Source organism: Xenopus tropicalis, chromosome 5 (assembly GCF_000004195.4).
Source record: "Xenopus tropicalis strain Nigerian chromosome 5, UCB_Xtro_10.0, whole genome shotgun sequence".
NCBI classification, from domain to species: domain Eukaryota; kingdom Metazoa; phylum Chordata; class Amphibia; order Anura; family Pipidae; genus Xenopus; species Xenopus tropicalis.
The window spans coordinates 90,598,318-90,615,436 of record NC_030681.2 but is presented as its reverse complement, the minus strand read 5'-3'; the positions used below and the strand labels follow the sequence as shown (position 1 = coordinate 90,615,436).

General features: G+C 36.8%; 1 protein-coding gene across 12 annotated transcripts in view; it reads left to right on the top strand.

Moving 5' to 3' along the window:
• Positions 1 to 17,119, top strand: part of myo6 (myosin VI) — a 122,441-nt gene that overhangs the window by 29,238 nt on the left and 76,084 nt on the right. For 11 of the 12 annotated variants that reach the window (XM_031902674.1, XM_031902671.1, XM_031902675.1 and 8 more), the window contains exons 2-7: positions 535 to 679; positions 3,724 to 3,793; positions 12,177 to 12,250; positions 14,923 to 15,052; positions 15,713 to 15,818; positions 17,047 to 17,102. In XM_031902674.1, the coding sequence (XP_031758534.1) occupies positions 563 to 679; positions 3,724 to 3,793; positions 12,177 to 12,250; positions 14,923 to 15,052; positions 15,713 to 15,818; positions 17,047 to 17,102 (553 nt within the window). In that variant the 5' untranslated portion in view covers positions 535 to 562. The remainder of the gene's footprint in view (positions 1 to 534; positions 680 to 3,723; positions 3,794 to 12,176; positions 12,251 to 14,922; positions 15,053 to 15,712; positions 15,819 to 17,046; positions 17,103 to 17,119) is intronic. The other variant, XM_031902672.1, reaches the window with a different exon arrangement.

Sequence of the window (17,119 nt, the reverse complement as noted above, 5' to 3'; positions counted from 1 at the left end):
CTGCACACAAAACACGGGGAGGAAAGCAGAAGATCCACTTCGTGTAATACATGCAATATTAAGTAACCCAATTATGAAGTGATGGATTCTGGGGCTTGAAGTCCCTCTGATTTTAGAGAGTCAGTCCACCACTCACTACAGAAACAGAGGCACTTTATGGCCCAGAGTTCATCCCTTTGCAATGGAACCAGTTAGGGATGAGGTTGCATTACTTTGTGTGTAGAATTAACTACTTACAGACTCCTGATGTTTGGAAGGCATATCATCAAATTCCTAATGGATTCCTTGCTCTTTGAAGGTACTTACAAAAAAACCATGACTAAATCATTACTACCCTAATACCATGGGTTAGTCCACGCCTTTGACTTTCCTTGCCCTTTTAATCTAAAAGCAATATATAGTTATATTGTTTTAACATAACAGTAGATGCAGGCCATTACAGACCATTGCTCCAAATGTATACATATTTATATGGTATATGTCTTATTTTGATATTGGTAGATTTATTTTCCTTTTTTTACTTTTTTGTTGCAGTAGTTAAGTGAGGTCCTCCTTAAGAACAATGGATGATGGGAAGCCGGTGTGGGCGCCGCATCCAACTGATGGCTTTCAGTTGGGCAAAATTGTTGATATTGGGCCAGACTCCTTAACAATTGAACCACTTAATCAGAAGGGGAAGGTGAGTTCATAGTTGTTTTTATATTCTGCAAAGTTATGTCATGCTGTTGTTTAAAAGGGAGAATGTTAGAATTATTAAGCATTCACTAGTCTATTGCAAGTATATTCTCAAAGTATATTCACAAATAGGAAAAAAAAATATATACAGGTATGGGACCTGTCATCCATAATGCTTGGGATCTGGGGTTTTCTGGATAAATCGTCTTTCTGTAATTTGAAACCCCATACCTTCAGTCCTATAAAGATTATTTAAAAATAAACCCAGTAGGATTGTTTTGCCTTCAGTAAGGATTAATGCTTCCTTAGTTTGGATCAAGTACAAGGTACTGTTTTATTATTACAGAGAAAAAGTTAATCATTTAAAAATACAATTGAATTATTTTATTAAAATTGATCATTTGGGGCTTTTGGATAATTGCTTTTCAGATAACAGATCCCATACCTGTATTAGGGAATAGAATTATTCTTTTGTTGATTTGGAATGGCTTCACCGGAAGAAGATCAAAGTTTTGGAATGGCCCAGCCAGACCTGAATCCATATGAAAATCTGTGGGGTGATCTGAAGAGGGCTGTGCACAGGAGATGCCCTCACAATCTGACAGATTTGGAGCGTTTCTGCAAAGAAGAGTGGGCAAATCTTGCAAAGTCAAAATGTGCCATGCTGATAGACTCATACCCAAAAAGACTGAGTGGAGTAATATAATCAAAAGGTGCTTCAACAAAGTATTAGTTTAAGGGTGTGCACACTTATGCAACCACATTATTTTAGTTTTATTGGTTTTCTTCCCTCCACCTAAAAGATTTGTTTTTCAATTGAGTCGTACAGTTTATAGGTCACATTAAAGGTGGAAAAAGTTCTGAAATGATTTATCTTTGCCTAATTTTTGTACAGCACAGGAACCTGACATTTTACCAGGGGTGTGTAGACTTTTTATATCCACTGTGTATATATATATATATATATATTAGTAAAAAATTGTGTCTGTGAAACTTACACTAGGGGTTAGTATGAATGGTTTCAGAGTTGCAATTATGTTTCACATTTTTCTCAGGTACATTGCAGTATTTAATACATATTATGTGCACATCCTGCATGGTTAAATAGCAATTATGCTGCAGGCTGAACTGATATATGTGTGTGACCATGCAGCATGCATCAAAAGTAATTGCTAACCAGCTATGCAGTATGTGGAGTTAATATGTGGCCGGTATTAAAAGGGTGAGGTGGCAACCCTAGACACAGCCAAGTCCCATGTTAATTGTATCTTAACTGGGACAGTCTAAAACATTGTTGCAACATTAAAGGGTCATAATAAAAGTATTTAAAAAAAAAAAAAAAAAGTAGTAGAGCCAAGGAACTCACTTTTTAATACTTGTTCTTTGTCTTTACTATAATTTTTTTTGACTGTAGAGTCAATATAAGCTTAGCTGGAAAGGTATTTTTTGCAGCAGGACAAGGAGGGAAAGTTTTATGGTAAGGCAACGTACACATAGTTGTTTTTTTGCCTGCAGGCTACTTATGTTACATAGGACTATTTTTACATGTAGTGTATACACATACACGTGCTAGCCAGGATCATATAATCTGAAGTATACGGGCTTCCATATGTGCCATCTGCTTTGAGGTCTCTTGCCTCTTTCCATTTTCAGTTATCTCCACATTATCTTTCTCTACATATTTTTGTCATGATTTTCCCTTTTTCATTTCCCTGTCCTTAATTTTGTCTTTGACCTACTGCTGTATCCATTCACCTTGTGGCTCCCTCATGTCTAGTATAGTCCAAGTGTATTGGCACACATAGAGATTAGCCGATTGTGACAAATCTTCGCTACTGCAGGTGGCTAATTTCCCTGATATGCTTTAACACTGGCAATACAGGCAACCTTGGAAAAAGGGCCGCAGATATTTTCCCACCGGCGATTTTCATTATTTCCGGTGGGAAAGCTTTTTAGGGAGATTAGTCACCCGAGGTAGTGAAGATTTGTCGCATGAGGCTAAATTACTTGTGTGCCGGTACCAGTAGGCTAATGCCACATGGGTCTGATTTTCAGCTTGTAGATAAAGAAAACAGCTTCTACGCTGGCAACAGCCTCTCTCCCTGTGCCTGCAACGGAGCCATTGTGTTGGCCTGGGCACAAGCACAAAGAAGGGATTTCAGCTCTGAAATGCATAATAATGCATTTTGTGGGCCAAAATCTGTTCCAAATACCTGCAGAAAGCCCAATATACAGGGCTCTGGAATGCTTTGCAATCCCTGGTGCTCCTCCATTGTGCCTTATAATGTAAGGAAGTGATGTTTCAGGGGAACCTACACCCTGCCCATGTGCTGCATCTTTTGTATGCCCTGACAGACACAAGCACCTTGGCATAGAATGATGAGTGCAGCACTTTGCAGTGCAAAAAGTTGTTAGTAGCAGGCACAAAGGCATGGTTTAGGGTGCATATGCATTGTGGTAAAAAAAGTGATACTTTGGGTATTTTTTACATGTTTTTCCTAATCTATTATTCCAGAATAGTTGCTTCATAAATGTCACTTTGATTGCTGTAGTGCTTGTCACTTGGGAATGATCATTAAAAAAGTAAAAATTTTAATAAATTTACTTTTAGCCACAATTTGTATAATGTTTACCTTCAATTCAAATAAGAATTCAAAGCTGACGCCCCACTGTAGGTGTCAGTGTATTGAGTTTTTTCCCTTGTGTACCTTAGATGTCTTATTTACTATATAGACACAAAAGCTTTATTGGTATGAATCAATATGTATCCAAAAGTATGTATGTAGTGCCCAAAAGTTAGCCAGTACTTTACAGCAATATTATAACAAACAGTGCACTTGTAAATAGAGGAATGCACAATATGTACTTGGTACAGACAGGATCACATATATATTATTTTGTTTCACTGTTGCCTGCAGTATGGAATTCTACTACCTTTGGCACCTACAAATTTTCAATATAAAATCAGAAATAATTGGTAAGTCAAATATTGTATCTGTTTAAAAGAGCGGAAGTTAAGGATTTTGACTTATGATTTATTTTTTACAGACATTCTTGGCTCCAATAAACCAAGTATTTCCTGCTGAAGAGGACACCAGCAAGCATGTAGAAGACAATTGTGAGTATCTCAGAGTTTAGCAGGAGCATGTTGGGTCATATCACTTATTTGTTTTTCTAAAGGGGATGTTTTGCAGTGCTACCTTTACATTTATATATCTTGAAAACAATTCCTTTTTTTTTTTTTTTAATGAAACCAACCTGTAAATATTGTTTACATGCAAATCTGTCTTTATTCAAAAACATGGAATTTCTAACAAAAAAAAATATTTTGCTCCAGGTAGTATCTAGAAGGAAGAAATTTTAGTTGGAGCAGTTACCAGCCTTCCATTCAGTTTTGTGCCCTTGTTTAGAGGGGCTAGTATTGTATTAAGCATAAGTATTAGAAAGTATATCCTGTCTAGATTAGGCATGATATATGGGTGATTTGCAGGTTCCCATTGATACATAGATGTGGGCTGATACCCCCTTGTAGTATAAATAGTAGCACTGTAATTAATTTTATCCTCGTGGACTAAGGGCGGCCTTAAGTAAAGAGAGGACCCAGTTTTAAAGACATAGTATACTTCCTTGTTCAACATGAGTATAATAAATAGGGCTTGAGCTGAACATACACATTGTTTTAATAACAAAAAAATCAATTGTTTTGTTTTTAGCAAAACAGGTTAAACTTGGAAATTAATTGTCTACTTGCATGGTATGTGTAAGGTTGATATTTAGAATACCATTGTACAAATAAACAGAAGTACATTATTCTAGAGAATTATCAGTGCACTGATAATCTAATTATCTACCTTTTAACCACTAAACACGGAGTAGCTTCAGTTTCCCTGTTTGCCCAAATAGCCAATCACAGCCCTTATTAGACACCCCCGTCAATAAACTTTTTTTGTGCTTATGTTGCTCCTCAACTTCTTCACATTTGAATGTTGCTCACGAAAAGGTCAACAAGGTTGGGGACCCCTGTTTTAGAGCAATATATATTCCTTACACCTTTTGTTGCCTTAAACAGTCCCGTGCAAGTGATAGTCACAAGCATGGCTGTATCTATTGATTACACATGCATAATGGAAAATTATGTTTATTTAGTGAAGGAAAAATGAAAGCACGCACACTTTTATATTCTGTGATTTTACATATCTGGACACCAAGAACAGTCCTACAAGTACCCTGTACTACTATAAATGCTTCAGTGTCAGTCAGCATTTGCGTCTTTCTTTTTGCCTTATATATATTAGCTTTCTAAATATTCCTAAATTACTTTATAATTGCGCTTCTTTAAAAACAAATATTACATATACATAAAATAACATTTCTAAAATAGAGAAATATAATGTAAAATAAACACATTGTTGTAAAGTACACATTCTGTGGCATACAGAGAAAGATAAATATTGGCAGAAAAGCCAGTGCAGTGTTTCTTAAAACTGGAGTGCTGCAAAGTACTATTTTATTGTTATAACATTTATGCCCTGTAACATACAAAGCATATTATACACAGATTTTACATTTTAGGAACTGTGGCAGGTAAACAGTTCTCTGTTTCAAATAACACATACAAATAATTTGTCACTATTTAAAAAAAAAAAATAAAAATGAAGAATCCATGTAAAATTATAAATACACTGCATAACTGAGTAGCTTGCAAAAAAACAAAAAAACACATTCTTTAAAGTAGTGTTAAGTAGTAATATAGTGTTACTTCAAGTAATGGTTTTCTATACAGTTCCAAAGTGTTCCAGGCAGTAAGAAATAGCTCCTCCCTGCTGGCATTCCTGTAATGGGGCAAACACCATTCTTTGGGTTCCAGTATTCTTTAATTATACTTATTGGTTTGCCAGCAATTACCTTAGCTTAAGTCTTGTTTAGCATAATTTACTATGAAAGGGCAGAAACCGCTGTGCACTGAAGCAGTCACCATTCTTTCTTTGCATGTTTAAGTTATGGACCTATTGTACCTCCCTGTACCAGTTCACAAAAGAAAAAGCTATAAACCTCAAATGATCAATATCTATAATTAAGGTTAGCTATATTCATTAATCAGTGCTATGGCTGCTAATTGTTCAAGTAATTAGAAATTGCGACGAACAAAAAATGTTGTTCAGAACAAGTCACCACCTTGTGTATGAATGCAATATACTGTAATATGTCAACTTTATTTGATGACTTCATTATGGAAAGAATGTCAGGGGAAAAATATAATTTTTGGTATTTATAGCTTTCTCTGTCACAGATGACCCAGCAGGCCAGGGTCCACTTGTAATAAGAAGAGGAATATGTATTTCAGATCTCCTCAGCCACCCAAGCTTGAAATACTGTAGTTGCACTTATTTATACTAGTTAGGTAATGTTAGCTTCAGTTCCTCTAAGTGACTTTTCCTCTTTTTTTTGCATTAACACGCAATTTTGCTCTACTCATTAAAATAACAATTGCAGTCAGGCAGCTATTTTTCAGCTATCATTAGGAGGCACTGCTACTAAATGTTGGGGGTAAAAATACCCTTTTATCATGTTAAAGCCTGAAATTAATTGTAAACATAAGGAACAGTGAAAAGCAGTTTTTCTAGATGGTTTTAAAGCAGTGTTTAGAAAAGTACCAAATTACAATATAATTTAAATAACAAAAGATCAAACTAAGGCCTCTAGCAAATGGGGTTATTCTTAGGTGTTTTCCACTCCATGTTTTAAAGGACAAGGAAAAGCAAATTCACTTGGGGGTGCCAAAATGTTAGGCACCCCAAAGTGACTTAAATCGCTTACCTTGTACTCCGGGCTGGTGCCCCTGTTAGGAGAAACAGCACCAGCCCGGGGTACCTGTAGCGAGCGCTTCCTCCTGCATGCGCAGTAGAGTGAAAAGCCGACTTCTCTGTTAAAGTTTGGCTTTTCACTTTACTGCGCATGCGTGCGCGACCGAAGACGGAAGAAGGAAGCGCTACAGCTACCCCGGGCTGGTGCTGTTCTCTCCCAACAGGGGCACCAGCCCGGGGTAAAAGGTAAGCGATTTTGGCACCCCAAGTGACTTTGCCTTTCCAAGTCCTAAAACTCCCAAAATCACCATCTCCTGCCTCTAATTGTGTCCAGTTGGAGACTCATGTTAGTATAACCTCCTTAATCTACATAGAATAGTATATACGGCATATATATATATATATATATATATATATATATAATATGTTTGAGAGATCCTCTTCTGAAATATGTATAGAGCTGTCAGATATACTTGCAATGAAAATGGTGACATTTGCTGCCTATAAACAAGTTCAAGCTAGGTCTGAATGGTTTTGGTATTTAAACACTGGCATTTAATTTGCTATCCTACTCTTGGCATCTAAGAATATGAAGTAAAGCTCTTCAGGATATTAGATTTGACACTTTCCGTTTGACTTGCTTGAAGGGATTACAATATAATGTGAATGTAAAAAAAATATGAAACCAAATCTGGTTTCAAAATGGAAATGGCACTTGCATTTCTATTTTTTTAAGTGAATGTGAAGTGTTTTGTTTTTTTTTTTTAATCCTGAGAAAATGCCCTTTTGTTTTCTAGTCATACATCTGGATTAAAGGATCCCCTAAGATTTATTTTTATTGACTTTTCATGCATTTCTATATTATACTTCCTCTCTTTTTCGTTCAGTGCAATCAAACTCTGTTTTGCTAAATTATTAATTTCCCTTTATTAATTTAGTTACTCCTTTCTGAACCTTTTCCATTTTTATCATTGATTACTTATGTACTGGTGCTGCAAAGAAACAGATCTTTGAACCTAGAACACTTTCATCATATAACCCAGCAAATCGAAACCAAATTTTATTTATGCCAGAGCTTATTTAGGGCAGCACAGTGCAATTGCAATTGAGATAAAAGCCAGCTATAGGTATCCTGTACAGTACTGTATATTCCTAGCTTTGCCATCATGTTGAATGCCAAGGCAAGTAATTCATTAAACTGTGGGCCAATCACAGTTCTCTGCATTTACTGCTTTTTCATGGCTGAACAAAGTGTTCTGACAGTGTTGTATTGAGGTAAAATTTCTCCTTTATATCTTTATTATTGAATTTATATAATATTCATCAAATGCATATAGTGAAAGCTGTCTGAGATAAACGAATATGAGCTCATGATAGGATATGGCTATTCAATATTTGTTCATCAATTTAGTTTGCCAAGTTACCATTAGGGATATAGTAGCAAAATTACTTGTTGTTACTAATGGTGCATAACCCATGTGAAAAACAGTGAGGAACAAACATTTTATTTTTGGATTTTGTCTTTTAAAGTATAATTAATGGTTTTGCTTAATTACTAGTGCTTATCAATTTACCTCCTGTGGAAAAGCAGCATGTTCATGGCAAAGCTGCTGTGCATTGTTATACAATTAAGCACCCAGGGCAAGATCTCAGAGGAGCCTTGTTTTGTAAATCTTCTCTGTTTTAGAATAAAATTGTGCAGCATTTCCCAAGAAATATTTACTACAGTACTTAAAGGGGTGGTTCACCTTTAAGATAACTTTTAGTATGTTGGAGAATGCACTATTCCTAGCAACTTTGCAATTGGTCTTCATTATTTATTTATCGTTTTTAAATCTTTTGCCTTTTTGTCTAAATCTTTTCAGCTTTCACATGGGGGTCACTGACCCCGCTAGTCAAAGAACTATTGCTCTGTGAGGCTAGAACTCTATTTTTATTGTTACTTTTTATTCCTTATCTTTCTATGTAGTCCATCTCCTATTCATATTCCTGTCTCTAATTCACACCACTGCCTGGTTGCTCAGGTAAGCAAGACCCTAGCAACCAGATAGCTGCTGCAATTTCAAAGTGGGGAGCTACTAAACAAAAAACTAAATAACTGAAAAACTACAAAAAATAAAAACCAATTGCAAATTGTCTCAGAATATCAATGCGTACATCATACTTAAAGTTAATTTCAAGGTGAGTACCCCCTTTAAGTGAAAAATGTGACAAGGATACTATTCAGTCATTGTCAAGAGGTAGGTATTACCTACTAAAGTCTGTTAGTAATGTGTATTAATAAATGCTTAAATTATTCTGTCCAATCTTTTACAATAACAGGGGTATGAGATAGTGGAAATCAGCAACTTGTATTACCTCTGCCCTTGGTGCAAACTATATAGTGGCGTGCAGAGCTGTTTGCCACCCTTCTTAAAACTTCGTAGAAAGCATAATTGCCCTTGCCCATCCAAAACCACTTGTGCCTACTACCTCATTTGTATTATTTACTATTTCTTGGTCTGCACAGAAAAAATGCTGCTGTTACTGTGCCTGCATAGGTGTAGCTGCTATAGACCACTATGTCATGTTATTATTAACAATAATTCATAAAACAATAATATGTTCTGCAGCGCTATGCAATAGGGGTGTATACATGAAACAGATTACAGGTATGGGACTCCTTATCCAGAATGCTCGGGACCTGGGGTTTTCCGGATAAGGGGTATTTCCTTAATTTGGATCTCCTACCTTAAGTCTGCTAATAAAATTATTTAAACAGTAATTAAACCCAACAGGATTATTTTGGCTCCAGTAAGGATTAATTATATCTTAGCTGGGATCAAGTACAAGGTACTGTTTTATTATTACAGAGAAAAAGAAAATCATGTTTAAAAATGGGAATTATTTGATTAAAATGGAGTCTATGGGGGATGGCCTTTCCGTAATTCGGAATTTTTTGGATAAGGGGTCTGATGCCTGTACATACAAATACTTACAGTAAACAGTAAACTAAATGTGTAAAATAGGTTTTTAATTTTACAAGTCTCTAGTACACATTTATCGCTGCCCTATTGCACCAGATAGAATGGCTTAATATTCTCATCTTGCAGGTATGTTATGCATTCTAAAAAAATGTTGGCATGTGTCCATGTTCTAGGTACTATCGAGTTACAAACCTGTTGAGCCACAACACTATCTGCTTTTTCCTAAGCCCCCTTCTGCCTGCCCTAATTCTTTTGATCCTGTAACAGCCTCCTAAGCCACTCAAATTCTCTTCTCCTAATTACAACTTGTTCTCTTGATCCTATGCCTTGCTATCTACTCCAACACTGTGTTTCTGAGCTTACTCCAGCTCTTACTCTCATGTTCAACTCTTCACTGGCTTCCGGAACTTTTCCTTCTCTATTCAGGCAGGTTTGTGTCAAATTAATCCTTAAAAAGCCATGCTTGACCCATACTGTTTGTCTAATTGCCATCCAGTCTCTCTTCTACCACTTTTCTTTTAAAATCCTGGAATTAATTTTGTTTTCCATATTACTTACATTCTTTACACCCATAATCTTTTAGACTGTTTGCAATCTGGCTTTTGATCTGCACACTCTACCAAGTCTTGTGTAGAATTACAAATAATCTTCAGATTGCCAAAGCCAAAGGTCACTTCTTCATTTTAATCCTCCATGAGCTATCATGAGCATTTGATACGGTTAACCACTCCCTCCTGATGCAGATTTTGCATTCCCTTGATATTTGTTGTCAGGCTGCATCCTGGCTCTCTTTTCATATTTCTAACTGACCCATCACTGTCTCTTATGCTAAAAACCTGATTAGAAAGTCAATTTAAGATAGGGGTGCCACAAAATTCTCTACTGGGTCTGTTGTTATTCTCCGTAGGCATTTCATCTCATCCGCTCATCATGTCTATGCTGATGATATCCACATATATTTATCAACCCCTTTATTTAGGACATTGCAAAACTGGTCAGTTTCTCGGCCTGTAGAAAAAAGCCAAAGTCCACTGCTCTAAAAATCTTATTGATGTGCCTGCACCCGGAGCCACCCACTTTGATTGTAAGCTCTGTTTGGCAGGAACCCCCTTTCCTCTTGTCTCGTAGCATTTCAACTTGAATGTACGTTGTAACTATAATTTTTATTTATCTTTAATTTTATTATTTTATTTACCCCTGTTTGTTCTACTAAGGTATTGATCTACTGTAGAATGTTGCATGCACAAGTAGTGCTTTATAAATATACATATTATATAAACATGCATATATAAACATACATCCATACATAGATACACACACACACTATCAGCTGTAAAATCCAGCATCTCATAGCAAATAAAGGCTATGACAGGGGGTAAGGGTAAGACATCTTCTTACCGACTGAAGACACTTCGGGTCTCTCCGCCGACACGGACCCTGCTTGCGCATGCGCAGTTTAAGCAGATTTCCTGCTACCTCCAACTGCCCATGTGCAAGCAGGTTTGTATTGGTGGAGAGACCCAAAGAGTCTTCAGTCGGTAAGAAGATGTCGGCCAGGTATGCTGCTGTGCTACTCTGCATTTTTAGCTAGTGGTTAGCGATAGGGACAGATCGTAAACTTAAAAACAATGCGATAAGGGATAGATGAGCTTAACAGATAATAGATAATTAAGGTTGCTTTTTGCGCCCAGGGTTATAGTTCTCCTTTAACTGTTAGGGAGGATTGTGTGAGTTTGAGCACAAAGCAGTTAAATGGTTATAAGACTCACTATTCTTCAAATATTGTAATGTAGACAAATTGACATTTTATTAGGATTCTGGTTGGCAAAAAAATGCTTCACAGATAAACCGTGAAGAACTTTTGCTCCTGAGATAATTAAATGGTATGATGAACAATATTCTTTTCTAATCTGACTAAAAGTCTTGCATAAATGACCGATTAACCAAGAAATGTGCTCTTTTCCTCATGAGTGTGGTATCCACATATTATTAACCGTTCAAAGTTCAATAACCAAGGCATAGTCAAGGGATTTTTTTGTAGATCTGGAAATACTTAAAATGCTTGTTTACATGATAAAAAACATGACATTTTGTCAAACATGGCAGCAGCAAATCCATTTCATGCAGACCTGTGGTCTTATGAAGCAGTTGGGTTGGGTGGACTGTGCACTTGCCTGCATTTCGGAACATGCTTTACTTCTCCTTTAATACAAAGTTTTATTTCCTGTTATTTATATAGTGCCATTATTTATTCATAATTCACACCAGTCCCTGCCCCAGAGGAGCTTAAAATCTTAGGTCCCTATCACATTCACCTGCCTGTATGTTTTTGGGGTGTGGGAGGAAACCGGAGTAGCCGGAGGAAACCTATACAGACATGGGGAGAACATTGTGTGGAAATGCCTGTTAGTGGCACAGAAAATAATGCATAACTGAGACAGAGTAAACAACTTTCAAATATATCATATTAAAAAATCTGATATAATATGAACTTTCATAAAATTATCCAAGTCTATGTGAAATTTGAAATGTGATGCTGATGAAGGTGTCATCACATAGAAGAAAATGTTAAAAATACACAATATTATGTCATATTTTCTAAAGGTTGTGCAGGTATGGAAGCTCTCTTCTGGAAACCCGTTATTTAGAAGCTCAGAATTCCGAGGAGACCATTTTAAGAAAATAATTTGTTGTAGTGGTAAAATACATGATTATTTCTTTTTTTTTTCAGGTTCTCTTATGTATCTGAATGAAGCCACACTTCTTCACAATATACAAGTGCGGTACAGTAAAGACAAAATTTACGTAAGTGCTGATGTTAATGTCCCATGACATCTAATTCGGTAATATACAACTATTGCATAATGAATGTTGTAGCTGTGTCTCTTGACACGCTCTCTGATGTTGGACTGGTGGGCTGGTCAATCCTATGTGTCTTTTAGTCTGATCTCCTATAAAAAAAATTCTGGCTGAGAGCACATTACATTGTCTAGATCATTGATCCCCAACCAGTGGCATGTTGCTCACCAACCCCTTGCATGTTGCTCTCACTGACCCCAAAGCAGGTGTTTATTTTTGAATTCTTGGCTTGATGTCAAGTTTTGGTTGCATTAAAACACGATGTACCACCAAACAAACCCTCCTATAATCTGAGATCATCCATAGAGGCTACCAGATAGCTAATCACAGCCCTTAATTGGGCATCACATTGGGGCAGGGAAATGTGTGGAGTGGGCACAGAAATGGGCATGTCTGGCCTTATAAGGGGTAATCCTTTAGCAAGTACAATGCCACTATATTCATAATTCAGGTCCTAGCCGGGGTTTGCCCAAATGCTTTTAGACCGGCTGTGGAATGCAGAGGCAACTAATTTCCTCATATTTTACAACAGGGGGTACTTTATTTATTATAATATACAAGTTTCAGTGAGGCATGTGATAGAAATTATATCACTAAGCACAGTTTTTAAGGATATAATTTACAGGATATTCATAGCTCTTGTGTATTAATAATGTAGTAACCATCAGAAGAGTTTGTATCATTGCAAGTATTATAGACTATGATTAAATGGCTTTTTGGTACTTCTCTGGTTTGGGAAAACATTTAGTTTTGGCATTATTTCCATGTACATGCAGTGGTCATTACAATGTAAAAATTACCACTTTACAGTCTTAATATCCTTATAGTTACTCTGTACTTTTATAGCTAGAAATACATTTGTTGCAGTTACTTTGATTTAGGTAAGACCAAAATGCAGAGACTGGATTTTGTGTCCACACACTTGTTTGTATAACTGGGGCAATCACAATTCTTTTCACATCCTAATGACAGTTATGTGGGTTAGTCATACTGTACCTTTCATAGGATACTATCTAATTGAATAGTTATCAGTATCACGTGTTCCCCTTTTGACTGACCATTCTATTATAGGATGGAGAATTATTGTTGTGTGCAGAATCCACATAAAATAGCATTTTATCAACCTAAAAGTATATTTGATTGCAGTTTTCTGCTCTTTATATGTATGACTGCCATCAAACTTATATGTTTAAAAAGAAGAAAACTAGTACATGATCTTATACCCTTTAGTGAAGCAGTTACATAGCTGTATTTTTCTAGTGGCAACTGTGAGTAACCTGCTAATGCACATTCTCCTGTAACATGTAACCTGTCTGCTTGTGCTAACATTGTGTTTGTGCTTGCCATTGGGATTGCTGGATAGATTGTTATATGGGAATAGATTGTTGCTATTGTAACAATTGGCTTCTGGTAGTGACTTTTCTTTCCTATTATTATACAAGGCATACATGCAGGTCGTTTGACACCTACTGGTTCAAATGACAAAGTTAATCTTTTATTCTGCTATTGAGTTACCTTATTTTGCTTAATTAATTCTGACCAAATTACAGAAGAGCAATCTTGCCATCTGCCCAAACAGTGACAGCTGCAATATATGTTTGACACCAAACGTTTCCTAAGAGAAATTATGGTAATTGACACCTAGTTACCAACTTTGTACTTTCTGTATTCTTTAGTAGACTTTTTTTTTCCTCTGGTGTTATTGATTGTTCTGCATTTTTTTTTTTAATTGCCTTCCCCAGCACAGGTTTGTTTGTTTTCCAATGCTGCAAGGATCAGTTTATTCCCAAATAGTGTTGTGTTGTTTAGCTTGGATAGATAATTCATTTGTGCTCAGCAGTGTGAGGAGAAACATAAAATGCCCTTCTGTTCTTGTTATCTAAAAGATTGCAGCTTGTTGATGAAACAAGTATTAATGTGAAGGACAAATGGGTGACAGTTACTCAGCATGGCCTTTTCTGCTTTAGATATACGATCACTGGAGTATTTAGGTGGCTGGGGTGTGTTTCTCTTCTGTTCCTGCATCTTTATCAAAGGCCATAGGTCAGCTTTGCAGCATAAGAGCTCAGGGTTTCTCCAGTGGCAAGCGAGTATTACTGAAACAATGGTACAAGGAATGTTTTTCAGTAGTATCCTAGCTTCTTTTTGCTATGATTTGAATAAGGAATGTATTAAACTATTAAACCATGCATGGCCAGCTTCCAGGCTTAGGCTCATGCTACACGGGACTCATTCTCGGCCTGCGGATAAACACAAGCTGTGAATCAGCCCCTACACTGGTATCAGCCTTTCGCTGTGCTGCACCTGGAACCATTGTTTCAACCAGGGTACAGACACACAGAGCAGATTTTGTCACCAAATTGCATACTTGTGCATTTCTGTGCGGAAATCTGCTCCATGTGCCTGCACCCAGGCCGGCACAGTGTCTCCGTGTGCAGGCACAGGGAAAGGCTGATGCCAGCATAGAGGCTGATTCTCAGTCTGCGTTTATCCGCAGGCTGAGAATCAGCCCAGTTTGGCATTGGCTTTAGATCTGAAATAATTACTGGTGTTAGTTCTACACTCACACTCATGCATTTAAACAACTAAATCTGTTGTCCATTTTTTTTTTTCTTTAGACCTATGTGGCCAATATCCTTATTGCAGTAAATCCATACTTTGATGTTCCAAAACTATATACTTCAGAACAGATTAAGCAGTACCACGGCAAATCTCTGGGAACACTGCCGCCTCATGTTTATGCAATAGGTAAGCACCAGTGACATTATTATTATTTTTGAAGTACTAAATAGGAGATACCTATAGGTAGTGCCATTTAAATACAACAATTTATATTTGGGCTAAATTTGTGTTTATTCTTTAAATAAAAATATTTTGTGAGTTCCCAGTAGTTTATTGCAGTTTGGATAAAAAGTAATTAATCAAAGGACCAAATGCACTTACTGCACAAAAGATACAAAACGGTAAACGTGTGAATTAGTGTAACACTGGGTCATGTTTTGTTTGGTTGCTTATTAAGTCAATAAATAACTAGATATTGCCATATAGTTTGAATGAGTTTATTTTTCTGTTAATGCTTAGTAAAGTCTTTCTAGCTCATTTATCATCATGTGTCTTCTGGCACCTTCCAGCTTAATGCATTTTGAATGATGTGCAAGCTAGGGTTATTCCAGGGGACACCCCTGGAATGTCCTGACTATCTTTTCTGTGTGCCATGCTACCAAAAGGCGACAGTGCTGCATACAGCTCAGACACAGCTTTTGCTTACCGTTATAGAAGTATAAAGAGTTGTGCCTTAAGGCTGAAGGAGAAAATACAAACGAGTCAAAGTGCAAATATAACATAACAAGTAGACATTGTTTCAATTGCAAACATTAAAGTATTAAATCATTTCTTTTTTTTTTCCAGCTGATAAAGCTTTTAGAGACATGAAAGTTCTAAAGATGAGTCAGTCTATTATTGTGTCTGGAGAATCAGGTGCAGGGAAGACAGAAAATACGAAGTTTGTTCTTAGGTACGTATACTGTTGGAAAAACATTGCTAGGGGCTGTATAATAACATTAGAAAAGTTTGCTTATGCAAGTGAGTTTTTTACTTTACACAGATAAAACCATAAAAGCAAACATTTCACTGGTGACTGTCAGTTACTTGACTATGGCTTACCTTCGCCCATTATATTTTGGAGTGGCAGATCACAAATTTCAAACAAGATACGCACTGAATATTTTGTTTATTTTCCTGGTTTTCTTGATAGTGATTCCTTATATATGCAAATCATACATATACTATGTGCCCAAAAGTATCTGGACACCTGTCTGTCCAACATCTCATTCCAAAAACCACGGGTATTTTGTTGTCTTCCCTTTGCTGCTATTACAGCTTTTACTTTTCTGGGGTGGCTTTCCAGTAGATTTTGGAACATAGAATGGTAGAATTTGCCCTTAAGCTAACTGGGCATTAGGGATGTTGAGCACTGATGTTGGGCTATCAGTCTTGATTCACAGTTGGCATCTCAAATCATTGTCAGGACTCTGTACAGGCCAGTCAAGTTCTTCTCCTCCTATCTTATTAAACCAGTACTGTATGAAACTCAATTTGTGCATGGGGACATTATTTTGCTGAAACAGGAATCTGTTGCCTAGAATGAACGTTCTCGTCAGATCCGCCACACACCATTCAGGGCTGAATCGGCAGGTAAGGAGGTAGAAACAATAGGATTTCTACCTCCTTCTTCCGATTCAGCGCTGAATGGAGATTTTGGTCAGGCGCCTTCTATGGCGCCCGATCAAAATTTTCAAACTGGTCCGATCAGCGAGTCGGCCGATATCAGCAGCTTCCTGCGATATCAGTCGACTCGCCGACATACCATACCGACATACCATACACGCACCGAATATCGTACGCAACGAGGTTTCGTACGATATTATCGGTGCGTGTATGGCCACCTTTATTTCACCTCCATTAAACTTTATTGTTGGCAGTGTGCATTCAGTCAGGTTGTGTTCTCCTATTATCTGACAAACCAAGATTGTCCATCAGACTGCCAGATGGTAAAAATTTAATTTATCACTCCATTTTTCTATGTCAGAGTGCAACAGCAGGGACCTTTACACCTCTCCAGTCAGTACTTGCAATTTCACATGATGATGTTAGGTTTCCTTACCTCTGATCAGCCATAAAAACTGAACTAACTTAAAAAACATGATTTTGCTATTTCCTAAATTATCAAATTATGCTTTTAGGTATTTAACAGAGTCTTATGGATCTGGACAAGACATAGATGAAAGGATAGTTGAAGGTATGTTTGTAAACTTG